We start from the raw sequence: 19,730 nt of genomic DNA, 5'->3' as shown, positions 1-19,730 counted from the left end.
TGGTGGGAAATATAGAATTAGTGCCTGCTTCTTCTACCAAATAGTACAGTTTCTTCAGGCCCTGAGTCTGCAGTCATGGCAAGGGGACACAGACATTGGGGGTTAGTTCTGTGATAGGGAAAAGAGCTGAGCAGTGTTCTTCTGGAGACGGCTCGGTGTACAAGAGGGAAGCTTAGGATGCCATGCAAAAAGGAGTCCTGACAGCTGTGAAATGGGAACTGGTCCTAAGCCTGAATGGTCTTAAGAAATGTCAAGTTTTATCTCTCAGAAAGAAAGAGATTGGTAAGCACTGATTAAAGAAGGAATTAAAGGACTAGATTATATTTTTTGCAGTATGCAATATACAGACCGATGCAACATAGTGCACTCAGCAGGGCGCACGGTTTTACATGTTTGGATGTGAGTCCAAAACCCCTCATGTAATAAGGGGATTAGCGCATCCGAAATGTGTGTCCAAACCAGCGCTTAACTAATAGCACTCTCACATGTAAATTCATGTTGATGAGGCTATTAGCTATTACCACGATGCAAAAAATTGCCATACAGCCATGGCACCCATTTTATCACTGCAAATTTAATGTCTGCCTGGGAGTAAGCATTAAAGCATGCGTGCTCAAGGGTTGATGAAAAAAAAATAATCCTGCTTTCTGTGATTCCTCCTATTAGTATCCTAGCGATACTAAATAGGAGGAACCACAGAAAGCAGAATTAGGTCCCGATCAACTGCTTAACAAAAAAAAAAATCTTGCTTTCTGTGGTTTCTTATAGGGGGAACTACAGAAAGCAGCATCCCCAAGGTCTGGCTCAGTCGGAACCCCTGCAGGGAATGAATGAAGGAGTGACTACATTAATATTAAGTGTCAGGTACTTGCTATTAATTTATTCACTCCTTCACTTCCTGCCGATTGGTCTGTTCACTGTCACATGTCAGTGAAAGGACCAATCCCCTTTCAGAAGGTTGTCAGTGAAAAGGACCAATTAGGAATAGCCCTGCCGGTGGCGGGGAGGGAATTCTGGCCAGGCTGTTGTAGATGCACAGCCACTTCTCCTAGGCGCCCGATTCAAAGAGCTAGGAACGCATCGAGCGCCCAGGACAGGTGGATGTGTGCACGTTCAAAAAGCATGCGCCCAGTTTGGACACACGTTTTTTTACTCACTGATAGTGCATCGGCATGAAAATTCTAACATCTGTAGTCCTCTAGTGAAAAAAGACTTTTTTTGTGAACAGATGTAATAATTCTTCCCAGTGCTATAAGATACTGAATACATTTTGCCTGGACATCATCTGTACTTTTTTATCCTGCCCTGTCAATAGGGGTAGAGAAAAATAATTGAACTGGCAGCTTTCATCCTTGTTATAAATGTTCTTCCGTAGAGACAGTTTTATTTTGTAAAGTACCGCCAGCACCACAGTGTGTGGTGTATTTCTGGAAGAAATTGAGTGTTGGGGCTTTGTATGTTGTCTCAGTTCACTAGAGAGCCTGACAGACGCATTGTTTCCTAGGAAAGAAACCGCCAGTACAATGAATTTTTGTATGTGACTGAGTTAATCAGGAAGTTACACTAGTCATAGAGCTTTCTAGCAAGCGGAATGTTACTTGTAGAAAATAGAATTTAAGAGAAAAAGAAATAACTTGATTCATCAGTTACAGAAAGGGAGAAAAGTAGTAGCCTAGTGGTTGGAGCAATGGACTAGGGGAGGGATAGCCAGCTCTGGTCCTTGAGAGTCACAAACAGGCTAGGTATTCAGGATATCCACAATGAACATGCATGAGATAAATGTACATATACTGCCTCCATTGTATGCAAAATTATCTCATGCATGTTCATTGTGGATATCCTGAAAACTTGGCCTAATTGTGGCTCTTGAGGACCGCAGATGTCTACCCCTGGACTAGGGGCTAGAGAAAGCAGAATTCAAATTTCACTTCTCTGACTGACATTTGGTGTGACCTTTGGTAAATCACTATCTTCCATTTACCTCCCCGATTCTTAAAAATATTTACATGCTTAAAACTAGGTTTTACATGTATGCACTCATGTAAGTGTGCTTTTGAAAATTGCTACAATATATGTCATTGAATTGTCAATAGGTTTTACCCACATTAACTGCATTAAACATGGGTAAATGGCTTTTGAAAATTGCTACGATGGTACATTTCATTTACATGTGTAACTAATTTGAAAATTCACCTGTTAAATTGTAAGCTCTTTGGGGAAGGGACATACCTGAAAAAATGTTATAAACCAGCTAGAAGTGGAAAGGCAGACTACTAGAAATACAAATGTATTATTTTTATAGGGAGAACAGTCTTAATCAGTCCCTTAATAAGTCCCTTAATTTTTTATTTCATTAAATCTGGCTCTCAGTTTTTACTTGAAGTTCCAGGAAACTTTTGCTGTTAATTAATGCTCACTAGAACTTGCAGCTAATTGGCTGACATGGGAACATTCAAGTTTCTAATTGCCATTTAATAACTTCCTTGTTTTTAGATCCAGAGGATGCAGTGACGGCCAAATTATTTCCACTGTTATTTAAACATGCATCTTACTCATGCCAGCTAGAGCAGGGGAGCGAGGCTGGACTCGGAGTGAGACGGGCTGGAAGATGAGAAACTGGGGAAAGAAGGAAAAGGAGAGAAGCTGGAAGGGAGGGAAGGAATAGCAGGACAGGAAGAAGAAAGCAGGGCAACTGTAAAAAAAAAAAGACAGAAACAAGATAAACAACAGAAAAGTAACACAAGCAAAAAGAAGAAATAAAATTGCACAAAACAGAAAAAGGGCAAAATAAGCACTGAAAAAAAGAGCAAAACAAGGTGAAAAGTAATCTAATTCTGGGTCATAGAAATTTCAGTTTTATATCACGGAATCTTTGAATTTTTGTTTTGGGAAGAATGGGGCCTCCGATTATAATTAGTCCATAAGGCTGTTACTTACAGATTGTTGCAGCTCCTGAACCATAGGTGTATCTTGTGCTGTACAGTGAGGTCAGCTGGCCTACGGCAGCTTTAGCAAGGTTATTCTGTAAAGAATAAATACTGGAGATGAATTAAGAACAGTAATGTTAAATAACTTTCAGCAGGCATTTGTAAATCAGTTAATATACAGGACTGACAAATAAAAAGGTAAAGGTTGCTGGCAATCCCCGAATCCATTGCCACCAGCCCTCATCCTCAGCATGTCCACCATTGACGGATTTAAGATTTTGGTGCCCCCGCCCCTTCTCTTCCACCCCTGAAGTTTTCGGGAAAAGCTTTCTGTGGCAGCTCAGAGGTAGATCCTGTGGCAAAAAAAATATTCTGAAGCAAATTGGCAAACATTTCCATCTTTTACATTAAATTATAAAAAGAATCTTATCCTATAATTATTAGTATGATTTATTTTATTTTATTGGGTCAAGAAAAGTGATCTTAAGTATCAGAACAGGGAAGAGATGTCAGGGATGGGGAGAGGAAGGAAGGAGAATCTGGAATGGAGTGACAAGAAAGGGAGAGGAGTGAGAAGGAACGAGGACTAGGGATGGAGAGGATGAGGAAGATTAGGAATCTGGGATGGGGGAGAGAGAGAAACTCTTGGATTGAGGAAGGGGAGGAGGAAGTAGAAGGGTTGAGGAATGGGTTCCAGAATCTGGGGAGAAGAGGTAGGAACGATGGAAGGAAGGAATAGAAGTTCCAGGATCTGGTGGATAGAATCCAGGATCAAGGGAGAGAGGATTTGAATTGCATTGGGTGGGGAGAGGAGGGAGGTATTCCTAGTCCTGCTCCTCATTGCGTCCCCTTTCTAACATCCTACCCAATATGATACACACACACACCACACGCACACACTAGGCACAATCCACTCTGTCTCACACTCACAAACCCTGCCCCCTCCCCTTGAAAAATGGATCCTTTTAAGTTGATCAAATAATTGCAGTAGTTAGGAATGCTCAATCAGCAGTTTGGTAATTAATAGTTATTTGATGTATACTATTTATGACATATTTTTAGAGAGGTCAATATTTAGCAGTGCTGTGAACAGAATATTTATCTGGCTAAAGTTAGCTGGATAAAGTTTCTGCTCACTGAATAAATGTCATTCCATTTGACGTATGCCACGTGGAATGGCATTTCATAATGGATGCACTTGGCATAAAAAAAAACGAGTTTGGATACATTCTTTCATCTCATTTGGTGAGGAATAAGTAACAAATCCATTTGAGAAGAATGAAGAGTTCTGGAGGTTTGTTTGTGCAAAGCATGTTATCCAGGTAACTAGGATGATGTCTAAGAATGGCTTTGACTACTGTAATGGCCTACTTCTTGGTCTTCCTACTTGTTCTCTCTGCCCTCTACAATTAGTTCAAAATGCAGCTGCTTGTATTCTCTCAGGATAAAAAATAAAGAATCAACATTTCTCCAGTTCTTTTCTCTCTCCACGGTTGCTCATTAGCTTTCGCATACAATACAAAATTCTTTGCTTAATCCATAATCTAATTCATAACCCTACAGATGTCTGGCAATGTACTCTTCTCTGACTTTATCAGCCCTCTTGAAACAATCCTCTAATAAATATGTACTTGAGGTACCAACAGTTCAGCTGGCAAGACTAGACATTACCAGATGTCAAGCCTTTTCTGTTGCAGGCCCTTCATTGTGGAATTCTCTCCCCGATCACCTTAGATCACTATCCACTTCTAAAGATTTCAAGCAATAGCTAAAAACCCATCTATTTTCACTTGCATATAAATAACTTCTCCCTCACTCTTCTTCCTTATGTATTATGTATGATTCTAATTGTTTTTATTTATCTTACTTTGTAATATTTTAATTTATTATGTATGTATTTCTTTGTAAACCACTTAGGTCTACCCAAATTGAATACGTTGTATATAAAAAGTTTAAATAAAAATAAAAAAATTTTGAACTTTACCCTACACCCAATTGGTAACCAATGCAATGCAAGGAATAAAGGAGTGACATGATCACATTTCTTAAAACCAAAAATAAGTTTGGCTGCTGTGTTTTGAATTTGACATGTTCTAAGAAGGTCCCTGAAATAGCATATTTCAATAATCTAACCAATCAAAAACTGAAGTGTAAGCAAGGATCTGAAGATCCTTGTGTTCTAAAACTGGTCTTAAATGCCAAATAAAATGAGGATCAGGATAATAAAATTAATAATGAATCAGGGAAGAGATATGAGGGCCAAAATTTCATAATTTCTAATTTCCAATGCAGAGACAACTTCTTTTAGTGGAATTACGGATCCTTGCATAAAAGGTGAAGTTCTGGAGAAAAGAGCTTTCCTCACAATCCATATCGCTTCTTATTTTCGAGGGTTAACGTTCATCCATGTGCCTGAAGCCATCATGCAGTCCTATCAAGTTGTTCATTTCATTTAAATATTTGCTCAGTCTGGGTCCAGATAACCTACATTCTGAACATTGACTGCATAAAGAAAGCAGCTCAGACCAAGATCCTGAATTAAGTTGGACAAAGGAGTTAAATAAAGATTAAACAAAAGAGAGGGTAAAACTGAATCTTGAGGTACACCACAAGACAGCTGCCAAGAAGATAGTTCATCTTTCCAACTAATTTGGTATGAGCATTTATCCATAAATGAGATTGACTAATCCAGCACTGTCTCTCAATACCCAATTCTTGAAATCTTTGTATCAAGAGGGATAGGTTGTCAAAGGCTGCATTCATGTCTAAAAAGGCAATGTGCATAGTCTTCCCATCTTTTGTTCTAGACCAGATCTCATTCATCAAAGCTATCAAGGCTGTTTCTGTAGTATAACCCCGGTGGAAGCTGGATTGCCTAGGATGAAATGCCAACATCTAATCCAAAAAAACTGGATAGCTGGACATAGATAATTTTTTCCAATATCTTAGAAAGAAATGATAGTTTTGACATAGGTTTAAAATTATTAATATCTGATGGCTGCCTAAGGGGAGGATGGCGATTAAGGTGCTCTGATCTCTGCTGGAATTTCCTCTTACTATCATGCCTCATACAAAGCACAAGGGCAAAATTCATCTGGATTCCCCAATGCCTCGAATGACTGCCCTTGCACAATCCAAACTAGAGGGGTTTTTTTCGCTGACAAGCATTCAAACTCTGGGAGGATTGTCCGCTATAGTGCCTGGCATGGAGCAAACGCCGACACTATTGGACCTATAAACAATTTTAAGCCCCAGAGCTCCATTGACTCCGTCTCCCCCCTGCTACGGACAACCTCGGGATCCAGGTCCAGGCGACTTACGGCAAGCATTAGACAACTTTGGGCCTGTCGTGGGGGATGCCGAGGCTGAGCTGGCTAACATCAGAGTCGTCGGAGGAGCGGGGATTCCACCTCAGACGTGGCAGCTGGTGCTGGGTGCGACCGGAGGGGATAACCTGGTGAGCACCCCGATGACCTCAACACCGATGGGGAGAGCGGCCCTGACTACGGCTCCAAACTTGGAGCAAGAACATCTTCAGGGAGGTACGGTAAGCACACAATCTTCCTTATTGGGCATGGTTACAAAGCAAGAGATAACATTAGAAAATGTTTGGAAGGCGCTGATTTTGCTAGAAATTTCAATTTCCACATTGTCAAATATAATAACTGAAACCCAACAACACGTACGACAGATCAATCCAGTTATAACCTCACATACAAATAAAATCAATGAATTAGAAAAACAAGTTTCTCAGTTACAGAAAAACCAAGAGGGAATGACTAAAGGTAAAATGTCCAACTCAAGAAAATTGGAAAACATTGAGAATGAACTGAGATATAAAAACCTTTGTGTGCTAAACTTTCCACAGGTTAAGTTAATGTTACAACTGTTGCTGCCTGACATCTCCACTCCGCCCTACTTACCTCTCTGGTGACTCCTCCTGCGGTTGACGGACTTTTGGCTGCCGCAGCTTCTGCCTGCCGTCCTCTCCGGCATCTCTGGACTGGCTTGGGCGCTGCCTCCCACCATGCTGTTCAGCTGCCTTAGGGCGTGCACGCCGCGCAGCCCTGCTTCAAGTACCTTCAGTGGCGCGAACTTCAGGAGCGTCCCCCTGTGATGACGTCATGCATCCAGGATACAAAAGGCCTACGCGATTGCTAGCTAATCGAGTTAGCAAAGATTTCCTAACGGATGGGATTCGCTCTCCGTACCTTGCAACTCTGCCTCCTTCGGACCTACTGTATTTGGGGTACCCGCTTCTCGGGGGCCTCTCTCTCTTTCTTATCTTTCAGGTCGCAGTCTGGAACCGGTACTCGCTCCTCGAGGGCCCATGTTCCTGGACTCGCTACTTGGACTCCACTTCTGCCAGGAAGACACCGTTGCCTATAACATCTGTGAGTTACCATCTCTATCTCTCAGAGCTATTCCCTGGAACTAGGTACTCGCTCCTCGAGGGCCTGCCTTTACTCCAGCTCCTGTGCTCCACGCTGAGAGACCGCTGCGTGAGTACATTACCAACGAGGCTCTATTCCTGAACTCTGCATATCCTGCTACTGCTCACCATCTCAGTTCTCTCTATTACAGCACAGCCATTGTGGGATCGCTGTTCCAGAGCCTGAGGGACTACAAGCCCAACCGGGCTACTTTTCAGCTCACTACTGTCACCTCTGGTGGTTCACCAATCCTGTATAATAAAAGAACTAGTATGTGTGTGTCTCCAACGCTGAGCCTGATACGAGACTTCCCCCGAGGGCGTGGTCAGCTGCCATAGGTCCAGGGATCCACCCAAAACCCTTACAAATAATAACAGTTAATATCACCTTTGGAGCAGTTCAAAAAATATCTAATGGAAATATTAATGTTACCTCAGGAGGCGATACCTCCAATCGCAAAAATATATCTTTTGAAAGAGAGAAAATCTGAGAAGAGGATACAAAGTACACCTATTACCCAGCCAGAAGGGATTGGCAATATAACAGATATTTTAGAATAAATCTCAGATCGAACATCGTGGAACTATGTTGGTTAGTTTTATATTTCCTTCAGAATGGGATTCAATCTTAAGAATGTTTCTACGTAATAGAGAAAAAAATTTACCTAGGGCAGAAGATATGGATATACCCGCACATATCGAGAGAGACTCAGGTTCGGAGGAAAAACTTTTTGGCGATGTGTCAAGAAGCAAGATCTTTGGGAGCAGTCATTAATATAAAATACCCAAGTAAATCCATCTTAAAAATAAACAGTGTAAGATATGTGTTTTTTGAGCCTGCTCAGCTGCGTTCTTTTCTTAATTCTCATACCCCTGTTGAAAGTTTAAGTGCTACCTAACCTGTATTGGAAGGAATATTATAATGTTTGGCCTCCTGTAATATTGTTAGTAAGATTTATTGCTTTCATGTAAGCTCCCAATGAAGTATTGGATTCTCCCTAAATTGTTGAAAAATTCTGACCAAATATACTTTTTTAAGCTGATTAATCTCTTTTTGATAGAATGCGATACTAGAGTGACAAAGATCTTTATTTGAGTAAGATTTATGAGTATGCCAAAGCCTTTCAAAATGTCTAGTTTTTCTATTATTAAGAACCTGAGACCAAGATGAAACCATGGCTGCCCATTAGACTTTCTCACTGGACAAAGCACATTGGGAGAACCTTTATGAAGGATTTTTTTCCAAGTCTTAACCCAAGTTTTGATTTGTGCCTGTAAGTGGACATCTGCAGAATCCAAAGATGGTAACTTTTAAACAGGCAGGTGCACATGTCAGCTCGTGTCCAGAGATGCAGCCATTTTATAACTTACTCACATGTTATAAAATAGGCTGACAGCCCGCACACGTGTGCACATTTTTATATGGACGCATGCACGTGCATGCAAATGCCGCCTCTACCGCCTAAGTTAGGGGGAATTTTATAAGGGGTGTGCGCCGAAGCCATACCATGTTTTCCCAGTTCATTTCCAGTTCACCCAGTTTAGGGATAGGACTTCCACCCCCCCCTAATTTATTAGCCTCTTTCCCCCCCCTGTTAGCTCAAAATCTTAAAACCCCACTGACTAGCCAAGACTTTTGATTTTGTACTGACATGCCATCCAAAGCAGTAGTTAAGTTACACGGCAGGGGACACCGGCGCACGCCTGTGCACGTATTTACACACACATCTCTTGGCCTTCCCCTGACACGCCCATGCCCCACCCCTTTTTCTGAACCTTTGACTTGTGTGCGTACCGGGAAATACGCACGTACATGGGTGCCTTTTAAAATCTGCGTGGTGTGCGCCGGCCCCACGTGTGCACGTATCTCCTGGCTTTGGCTTGCGTAGGGCTTTTAAAATTCACCTTTATGGGAAGAGGTCTAATTCAATTGCCAAAGCAACCATATCAATATTTTTAATATTCTGAACTTCTACAAATGGCATGCATTTTGAAGAGCCTGGAGTAACTATAGACTCAAGAGAGAAAGTTATTAAAGAATGATCTGTCCAAACATTCTGAAAAGACTGAAGTAAATTTGTAATAAGTTGGATATTGTTGGGTAGAAAATATTAAATCTAAAGAATGACCTGCTTGGTGAGTGGGTTCATAAATCCATTGAGTCAAACCAAGATCCTTCTCTGAAGTTAGAAACTGGTTCTCATATTGTTTAATAGTGTTTTTAGTATGTACATTGAAATCACCCATGAGCTGGCTACTACTCACCATAAATTCATTAATAAATTCATTCGATGAATCAGGGGGGATTATAAATTAACAGAAGACTGCAATCTAAAAAAGACAAGGGCCATATCATATTTCAAGAAAACATGGGACAAGCACAGAGGATCTGTGAGGGAGAGGAAGGACTATAAAGCTGAACAGGTGAAGTGGATGGGCAGAATGGATGGGCCATATGGTCTTTATCTTCTTTCATGTTCTCTGTTTCTATGTTTAAAAAACTGACAGGGTGGGAGATACTCTCAACTTTAGTAGCATAGCTGGCAGCAACTGGACTGACTAGGCCCTTATCTGCCTACATATATTGTTACTTTAAGTACACTGACTCATCCTGGATGATAAAGAGAGTTTGACTTGGATGGTCTTAGAGCAAAGTCAGTCTGAGTATAGAAAGTGCTGTCCTTTTTTGTATGTTGTTGTTGTGTAAGTAGGGATAAGTAAACATTTCAGACATTGCTAACTAAAAGCTGAACCAATCATATTTTTTGGGGACATGTCTACTTTCAGAAGAAAGGAACTCTTTCCTGGCTGACTTCCTCCACTTTTGGTATGCAAAGTTCCCATGAGCGTACTATAAAGTTAGCCAGTTGAAGTTACAAGAACACACAGAATGTGTATAGGGATGAACTCAGTACATTTTTTTTTTCAAACAAAAGATTGCAATAATATTGTGTAACTGATGCACGCCACTGCATTCTCTTCATTATTAGTTTATTTGCCTGGCTGGCAGTTGTGCTTGATGAAAAAACGAGGTGTGGTATTTTACATTTGCCATGTAAAATAAAGAGAAAAGAAGAGCTGACCCTTGCACAGTTTAACCACCCCAGTCATATATCCTGAAGGTTATGAGCTGAGCCATACCATGTGTGCCATAAATAATTTGTTCTTAGGGGTCAATGTACTGAAGGTTTTCTTCCATTTTGTGTCTATTGACAAAATGCTTGGGGGCAGATTTTCAAAGACCTACGCGTGTAAATCTGGGAGGATTTACACGACGCACACCCGGCCTATTTTCAAAAGGCCCGGCAGCGTGCGTAAAGCCCCGGGACGCGTGTAAGTCCCAGGGCTTGAAAAAAGGGGTGGGGCATGGGTGGGGTGGGGCGGGGCTGGAGCCTCCAGGCACAGTGGCCATTTGGCGCTGTGCCCGGGATCACAGGCCAGCCATCGGCCAGCGCGCGCAAACTATGTCTACCCGGAGGCAGGCACAACTTATAAAATAAAGATTAGGGGGGGGGGTTTAGGTAGGGCTGGGGGCGGGATAGGTAGGGGAAGAGAGGGAAAGGTGGGGGGGGGGGGGCAGAAGGAAAGTTCACTCCGAGGCCGCTCCGATTTCGGAGTGGACTTGGAGGGAACAGGGAAAGCCAGCAGGGCTCCCAAAGGGCTCGATGCACGCAAGGTGCACTATTGTATACCCCCTTCCGTGCGCCGACCCCGGATTTTATAACACGAGTGCGGCTAGGTTGCTCGTACAAATGTATGCCCGCGTGTAGGTATTAAAATCCAGCCCTTGCTGCATACAGCCCATATTAATATAAAAACATATGTAAGATATCATAAAAAAAGAATTTCACATTATTCCCTGAGGAAGGCTATTTAGAGCATGAATAGTTTACTATTTTAGTCTGTAAGACTAATCATTGTGATTATCATTAATTTTAATATTTTTGAGTAACTTGGATTTTACGAATGTTTATTTTTTTAAGCCATTTGACCCTGACTTCAGTTTGCAATGCTCTATTTAAAGGAGGACTACCACAGAATTTTTTTGAGAATACTAAATGAATGAACACTATCATCATTTATAAAGGGAAAAAACCATTTTAAAAGTAAAGCCCTGATATTGCACAGTATTTGTGATAATATGTACTATGGCTTTTCAGTGCAAAAAGCACTAATTGAAAAGTTTTTCACCGTCTCTTTGAATATAATTTCATTCATAGATTTCTGTGTGTGAAATGTTATTCAACTTAATAATTAATGAGCTACTGCAATGCTAAAGTATGCAAAGCAGCTCTAACTATAAGCGCATAGTTAAATTACATGTGAAATAGATGTCACATAATGTTTGTCACAAAAAAATAAGTACATCTCCAGAGATGTGCATTCGTCATGGTTCGGGAGTGCTCTGAAACGAAGGAAATTTTTCCAGAATTTCAGAAAAATTCTTGTTTTGTGTTAGTGTACACTAACACGAGATTCAGGAACCACGAAAAAAAAATCGTGAACCGCGGAAAAAACAAAATTACTTGCGGGGGACCAGAACCAAACCATGAAACAAACAAAAAAAAAGATACACATCTCTATACATCTCAATGAAGTGTAATTTATTTTGTGAAATTTTGCATTGCTAAATTTAATGTGCAATTTGTCTACCTAGCTCATTTACATGGATAAAGAAAGCATGTGAAATTCCTTAATAGTGCATGCAAAATGATGCATTAGTTCATGACCCTCAGTGTCAGATATGGCACAGGTTTTAGGGAGCACTTCTGAAGTAACTCATTTGAAATGATTTGCCCAACTCACTAAGATTCTGAACCAACCCCAATTGTATTTGCATTCCTATTTTTGAGCTTTACTTGTCTTAGGACATGCATGATCAATGAGTTGGATACTGCTGAAAAAACTGCAAAGTAATGATGCAAAATATTACAACTGAAGAAGGAAAGTTCAAAGAAATTACATAATCTTCCTACTCCTGCCATTTCCCTTGAAGTTGGTCAAATCCAAGAAGACTTACACTGACATTCCATGAAGATTCACATGCAGAGTTTGAGCAAGGTCTCACCAAAATTCATAATTGTTTCTTCTTGATAATCTGAGCTGGCCTGCATGGAAACCGGAATTGAGGAAATCTGGGGGAATAACCACTGAGCTCTCAAAAGTTCATATTTCAATCTGAACTAACATAGATCCATTTTGCTAAACACTCTAAAAAATGTGATCACCAGGCGCAGTTCTATCGGTAGGCAGGGTCAGATGGCCACCTCAGATGGCAATATTATGGGGTGACAACACGTCCTTCCCCAAAAAACATCCCTTCCCACACTCCGCAGGAAAAAAAAAGTCACCAATGGCAGACAGTGCTGCATGTCTGAGATTAAATCTTGATTAGCACATAATGGATGCCCTTGAATGTACAGTAAACAAGACTTCTCTGGGTTGGAAAATATTCTCCTTGTACTAATGTAGCTTCTATTAGTTTTGAAGGTATCCCTTTATCCATTCTATTTGATATGTGAAGCTTGAGACTTGTTTTAGATTCCCAGGCTGACATTCCGGAATTGTTCTGAACTGTGCTTCGAACCCTGGAGTTAGGGCACCCGGGTTATTTAGCCTTTCATCTGGACTCCCAGAAAAATGAATGCATGTGCTTCAGTTAGTGCAGTATGCTGCTGCTGCTCATCTGCTTAGGGGATTGGCTAGAAGGGATCATATAACACTTGCATTGAAGGACTTACATTAGCCTTTGGTTAAACGGAGGTCCAAAATGTTAGTATTGATGACTAAATTATTGAATGAAGAGCACCCTTGCTCAATCAGAAATAAAATTCATTGGTATAAACCAGCCTGCTTTTTTATGCTCAGCTGAGTAAAGATTGTTACAACTGCCTTCCAATTGTGAATATCAGCTTCGGCAGATGAAAGCTAGGGCTTTTTCGTTATAGCTCTGACATAGTGGAATGCCTAGCCAGCACAGATTAGAGAAGAGAGAAAGTGTTCAGGAAGGTGTTCAGGAAGAATATTAAGACCATTCTTTTTAAAGATGCTTTTGGATGATGGCTAAATTTGTCAGTTTTTGTATGTGATTGCTTTATTTCATGAATGTTTTTTTATTGTTATTATTTTAAAATGTTGTTATTGTTTTAAAATGTTTTAATTATGCAATTTTAACAGTTCTAATGATGTGTAATATAAGATTTAAAAAAACCTAAATAAATAATTATGTGTCCACAGGGTTGCCACACCCTGTGAGCAGAAAGAAAACGCCAGCAGTGGCAGTGGAGCCACCAAGTTAATGATGGGCCCATAAGGATCTCAGGCCCCATGGACAGAAAGAAGGACCAGTGGGTATTCTTCCCTCCTACGCAGGCCCGGAAAAGGAAGTTGTGGTGGATGAGAAGAAGGAGGTGCAGTTGCCCCAGCCTGAAGCATCAGGCTTAACATCAGCTCATGTGCCCAGAAGAAAGGAACAGCACTGGTCTGCACCTGGGAGGAAAGTGGAAGAGTTCCATCAGCTGTGTGGACTGAAGGTGGAAGCTGCTGTCGCTTGTGCATTCTAGAGTGTATATATATGTGTGTGTGACTGTGAGTGAGAGACAGCATGTGAGTGAGAGTGTGTATGTCAGCATGAATGTGTGAGGAAGCATGTGAGTGTGAATAAGAGTGTGTGAGAATGAACATGTGTGTGTTAGAGAGTGTGTGTATATAAGAGAGAAAGAGTGGACAACGTTTGTGTGCAGCCTCCCTCCCTCCCACTAAACCAGGATAATCTCAGGGTAACTGGAAATGAAAAGTTATCAGGTAGGGAGACCCACGTGGCCTGGGTCTGATCCTTGCACCTTGTCCCAGTCACATGACTAGGTCAAGGTCAGGTCGGCGCCATTTTGAAAAATGGCGCTGACTGAGTTTGGTGCAAGAGTGTACGCTAGCCCCAGTGCAAGACCCTCTACTACTTTTAAAGGTTCAGAGATGCAGGAGGGAGGTTGGGGGTGGGGGGCCAGGGCCTAGATCCTTCTTTTACATTTTAGACTTTTGAGGAGGGGGAGGGGTCCAGGGGAGGTTGGGGGGTAGAGGGACTCGAACCTCCAATCCTTATATTTTATCTTTGGGGGAGGGGAGTTTGGAGGCCACTGAACCCCAATGATTTTAACCTTTGGGGGGGGGATATAGGAACATAAGACTTGCCATACTGGGTCAGACCAAGGGTCTGTCAAGCCCAGCATCCTGTTTCCAGCAGTGGCCAATCCAGGACACAAGCACCTAGCAGGATCCCAAGGGGTAGATAGATACCTTGCTGCTTATCCAAGAATAAGCAGTTGATATCTGCAACTGTACCTTAAATGTCCGAAAGAGGGGCTGTGGTCTGGAATCCTCTTTTTTTTTTTGTTTTTGACCTTTTGAGGACAGAGGTGTCAGGGACTTAGGACCCTGTTTCATTTTGTGACCCCTTTGGGAAGGAAGGGGGAAGGGGGTACGGGGACCAGGGCTGCCACCACATGGCAAAGTGCACTATATTTTTACTTTGGAAGAGTCAGGGCTGCCTCGAGTGCTGGTCCTGAGTTTTGTCTGGGGTTATCACTGATCACTGCTTAACCTCTCCATTTTGATGCACAACTTTTTTTTTCTCAGCTTTAAATGTGAGATGGGAACCTTGGGACCTGCGGTAGGGTCCCGGGCCTCTCGTCTGACATTTCTACATTTGAAATGGGTGTTGTTATCTTTATTGCAGCTGACCACCTTCTTTGTTGGCTGTGATAAAACGTTTGCTTCGGATTTCCTATTCACGACCTTCTTTGCATGCATTTGCATTCTTAATGAATGGAAATCACATGCAAAGAAGGTAATTGTAATAGTGGAAGGTATATCACTCAATATTACTGCAATATATGCTGTAACGTTTAATGCGCATTAGAGTGCTACCACGGCCTGATGCATCGCCCAGTTAGCCAGATACAGTTGAAAATCAGATAAGTTAGCTCTGCCCAGGAGCTCCTCTTTTTTGTCCAGCTAGAATTTAGCTGCATGATGACTTGTGTGGCTAAATTTAGCTGGATAATTTCCCTAAATATTAAAAAGTAGGCATTTAGCCAGATAACTCACAAGTTAAATGCCTTTGAATATGGACCTCACTGAATGCGCATGAGATGACTTGCTTTGCACCACCTCCAATGCATGCACGTGTATCTCATGCCTATTCTTTGTGGATAACCTAAAAACTAAGATGGCTTGTGGTGCTCAGGGACTGGATTTGCCTACCCCTTTACATTTGTTCCTTTCTCTTAACTATGGTATCATTACTAATCTTCAAAACACATGAGAGAGTATTTTCAAATTTTGATACCCTACATTTTTTAACTTCCAATAATTACGATTTAACTGATGATTGATTAGTTGACTGGGAAATGTTCTTTGTGACTGAATTACAGGCTTTGGTTGGAACTTCAGCTAAGGATACAGATTTCAGAAAAAGAAAATGACAAAGGCAAGTAAAGTATGTTTCCTCAGATCTATCCTTACCAATTCAGTGTGGTCCTTCGTAAGGGAACTTTTGTAGGAATAGGGGAAGAGCAGCATTTGAGAATAGGAGTGAATTGTCAAATAAGCCTTGATGGTAGAGCGTTTGGAACGAATGAAATCAGCCAGAGCCTTGGTCTCATTTTCAGATTCAGGAGCAGAGCCACAGTAAGTATCATCACATGGTCTGTTTGAGGCGCCAACAGCTATAAAGAAGAGAGAAGTCTTAAATATTCTACAGCACTTAAATAATGACATGTTTACAATGGTTCTTGGACATCACTATGTAAGTCATTCTATTCTCAGAATATAATCAGTGGAAGACCTAGGTTAGATTTCCAAGCCTCCATTTTGCTTTTGCTCCAGTTTATTTATTTGAAAGTTCTTATATACCACTTTTAGGAGAAATTATGCTAGGCAGCTTACAGCAGACCATACACAATAAAATACAGAGTGTATAAAGATAAATCATAAAATCAAATACAAAAAGAGATACAACAAACCATAAAACAAAAATGCATAAATCCAGATGAACAATACAACATACGAATTCTGAAACAATAATTCATAAAACAGCAAAAATAAGACAATGTGCTATCTCTTGATCTACCAATACAGTGGTAGATCAAGAGATGACTAGCTTAAAATAATAAGATTTCAGGTTTTCCCCTGAAACATTTGTAATTTGAAATTCCCCGAAGCTCTGTGGGCAAATCATTCCACAGGCAGGGTCAATGATGGAAAATGCCTCATCCGAGGGTCCTGCAAAAGCAGAGTTTTCAGAGTAGGAACTACCAAAAGGCCTTTGTCAGTGGACCTTAGGGTCTAAGGGGGGCTTACCTAATCATCTTTTTGGCTAGGTAGGCCAAGTTGTCCTCACAAACGGGCCGATACAGTACAGTGCGCCAAAAACGCACGTCCAACCCGCCGAACCTAATAGCACCCTCAACATGCAAATGCATGTTGATGGCCCTATTAGGTATTCCCGTGCGATTCAGAAAACAAAATGTGCAGCCAAAGGTAGGCGCTAATTTCTTCGGGCATCGGGAAAGTGCACAGAAAAGCAGTAAAAACTGCTTTTCTGCTTAATATCATGGCAATATTAAGTCGGAGGTCCCCAAGGGTAAAAAAAGTAAAAAAAAAATAAAATTTTTTTTAAATGGGCCGGCAGCTGTTGGGTCGAAAACCGGATGCTCAATTTTGCCGGCGTCTGGTTTCCGAGCCCGTGGCTGTCAGTGGGCTCGAGAACCGACACCAGCAAAATTGAGCGTCGGCTGTCAAACCCTCTGACAGCCGCCCCTCTGGGCCAAAGGGAGGCGCTAGGGAAGCGCTAGTGTCCCTAGCGCCTCCTTTTACCTGTTTCTACCGCCGGGCCTCATTTAAATACTGAATCGCGTGCACAGGTGAGTGGCCTGTGTGTGCGCCGGGGGAGCGGGTGTTCGCCTGCTCTCCCGCAAACTTTACTGAATCGGCACCAATGTTACAACCTTAAATTGAATCCTCTGACTTGCAGGAAGCCAATGCATCTGTTGAAACCCTGGGGTGCTGTGATCACTGACAGAACAAGAAACTATTAACCGTGCTGCCACAGTTTTGTGGGTCCTCAAGGCATGGTTTCTGCAGAGGCAGCGTTCACAGTTCCTGGGGTCAGAAGGCTCCCCAGTTTTCGTACACCATAAATATCTACTGGCTCCGCTCAGGGTGCACAAGGTCTGGCTCACAGAGGGAACCAAATCCAGGGACACCTGGCCAGGGATTGTCACTGTGTTGGCTGGGATGACTGGGAAGAGGGAGTTGGTTGTAAAGAAATGGGGAGAAAATCTAGGCTAAAACTGTGACAGAAGGCTCATAGGACTGTAGCAGAAACAGGAGCTGTCTCTGAGATGGAAACCCAAGAGGTGCGGGAGAAAACTGTATAATCTGTGAAAGAATTGGAATCGCTGTCTGTTCCAGTGACAAAAAAAGTAGATAGTTAATTTGTAACTAATATTATTCCTGGTTGTACTCTGAGGAATGAGGTTATAGTGTCTATTCGTACAGTATTGTACAATGACTGTTTGAAACATACCAGCTTGAATACTTGAAATGTGGCCCGTGTTTGTGCAATCAGCAGGCTGGTTGTCATGTTTCATCTATGCTCAGGCTGTCTACTAGATAATAGGTGGTGGGGGAACTATTTATTATTTGTAAGAAAGCCATGCTGTGAACTTGTAAGAAGAATTTGCAATACTTACTGCACCACCCAGCATTAAAATTCCTGTTGGGGTCGGTACCAATGCAATTACTGTTAGCATTCTTGGAACGGGTCTTTCTCCACATGCGATTCTGAAATCAAATGTTGACATTGCTTAACAATCTAAAACCGATCTTTGCCATCTAATTGCAGGAGTCAGTTCATGGCTGCAAATACATACATTGGAAAAATTGAAAAACATTTTGTTGCTAAATATTTAGAATTCAAAAGTGCCTAGAGAACATACTTTAAAGTAGTTAAGAGAAGACAAGCCTTGAGGCAGCTGTTGGTGAAACGTGTGTGTATGTTAGAAATAAGAGTGAAAGAAAATCGAATTTAAAGGAATTCCTTGGGCTGAGGCTTTGAACTTCTGTTATATCATGTTTGCCTAGTGAAGAAATAAAAATGTTAGGGGAAAATGTTGTCCTATTTTTGAGGCTAAAAACAGAAAAGACAAATGTCTGTTGCTGAAGGAGAATCAGTATGGAACAGTATGACACTGTTAGTGTTTATTATGAAAGTTTATAATCTCTAGAAAAGAGTTTGGAAATCTTTTAGATAAAAGGTAATAGGTTTTACGTTATTTTTTAACCATGCTAATGTATTTTGAGGTTATTACAATTGTCTGTCTACACTTAATGATTCATGTGGGCAAAATTTTTTAAGCCTTTTTAATACTATGGTGGAACCTTGGCATTATCTGAGGCTGTGTAAGCTAACGGCATGTATTGCCTCCCATTGAGTAGAGTATGACCATGAATACTGCATTATTATGGACCTTCAGAATAAAGGAAAGAAAACTGTGATCTATTTTAAAGCAAAAAAAAGCTGACTTGTATTTTCACATTGAAACAGCCTAGAATTATAAGCATTTAATATTTGTATTGATTTGGATTTAATTCTATAACTATTCTGATGTTATCAACGGGCCTTTCTGACAAAAAGAAAGAAAATGAAGAAAAGCATTTTTTCAAATTAAATTTATTACAACAAGAGTGAGAAATAAAATTAACTTTAAGCAATCGCTTTGACTGTTTAAAATTGCACTGAGATTTTGAAGTTTTGTTTTATAATATTATGTGAATATAAAACCATGTAATAATGGGAGAAGACGCTGGTCCATGTTTCTGCACCATTTTCTAAAGACGTATAGTAGAAGATGTTCACTGCTGAAGTTGAAAAAACAGCAGCTTTCTTATTAGTAAGTTCAACAAGATGGGATAGCTTGAATTGGAAATAATGCCTCTCTAATGCAATTTCTGCTATTTTCAATGTCCAGAGAAAGAAAACCCTGAGACAGCTGATGGCAAAATGCATGCAAGTCAGCAGTTCTCTGTTGTACATCACAGTGACTGATCTTTGAAGCTAGAAACAAAAACTCTGAAGCTAAAACCAAAAGAGAAGTACTACTTGGTTTGGAAATTGGACTTTGCATTGTATTTTTTGGGGCACTTTTCAATATCACAAACATTTTTAGACATGAATCATCACATAGGAGCACAAATAGGGAGGGAGGCAGCTTTAAGATCAATGATTGCAATGGTAGTGGTGGTAACCCTTGCCAAGTTTTTGAAGTCTTCTTTCCTCCTAAAAAAATCTTAAATAAATAAACAGAAAATAA

At 41.0% G+C, this 19,730-nt stretch overlaps 1 protein-coding gene across 1 annotated transcript in view; it reads right to left on the bottom strand.

Annotated features, from left to right (window-relative positions):
• Positions 1-19,730, bottom strand: part of LOC115099446 (carboxypeptidase B-like) — a 57,738-nt gene that overhangs the window by 11,249 nt on the left and 26,759 nt on the right. Inside the window, exons 8-10 of the mRNA XM_029617097.1 lie at positions 18,111-18,201; positions 15,880-16,082; positions 2,938-3,022 (exon numbers count right to left, since the gene is read on the bottom strand). Of these exons, the coding sequence (XP_029472957.1) occupies positions 2,938-3,022; positions 15,880-16,082; positions 18,111-18,201 (379 nt within the window). The remainder of the gene's footprint in view (positions 1-2,937; positions 3,023-15,879; positions 16,083-18,110; positions 18,202-19,730) is intronic.

The sequence above is a fragment of the Rhinatrema bivittatum genome, chromosome 9, assembly GCF_901001135.1.
Source record: "Rhinatrema bivittatum chromosome 9, aRhiBiv1.1, whole genome shotgun sequence".
Lineage (NCBI taxonomy): Eukaryota > Metazoa > Chordata > Amphibia > Gymnophiona > Rhinatrematidae > Rhinatrema > Rhinatrema bivittatum.
Note: the sequence above shows the minus strand (reverse complement) of the source record. Positions and strands in the feature narration are given on the sequence as shown.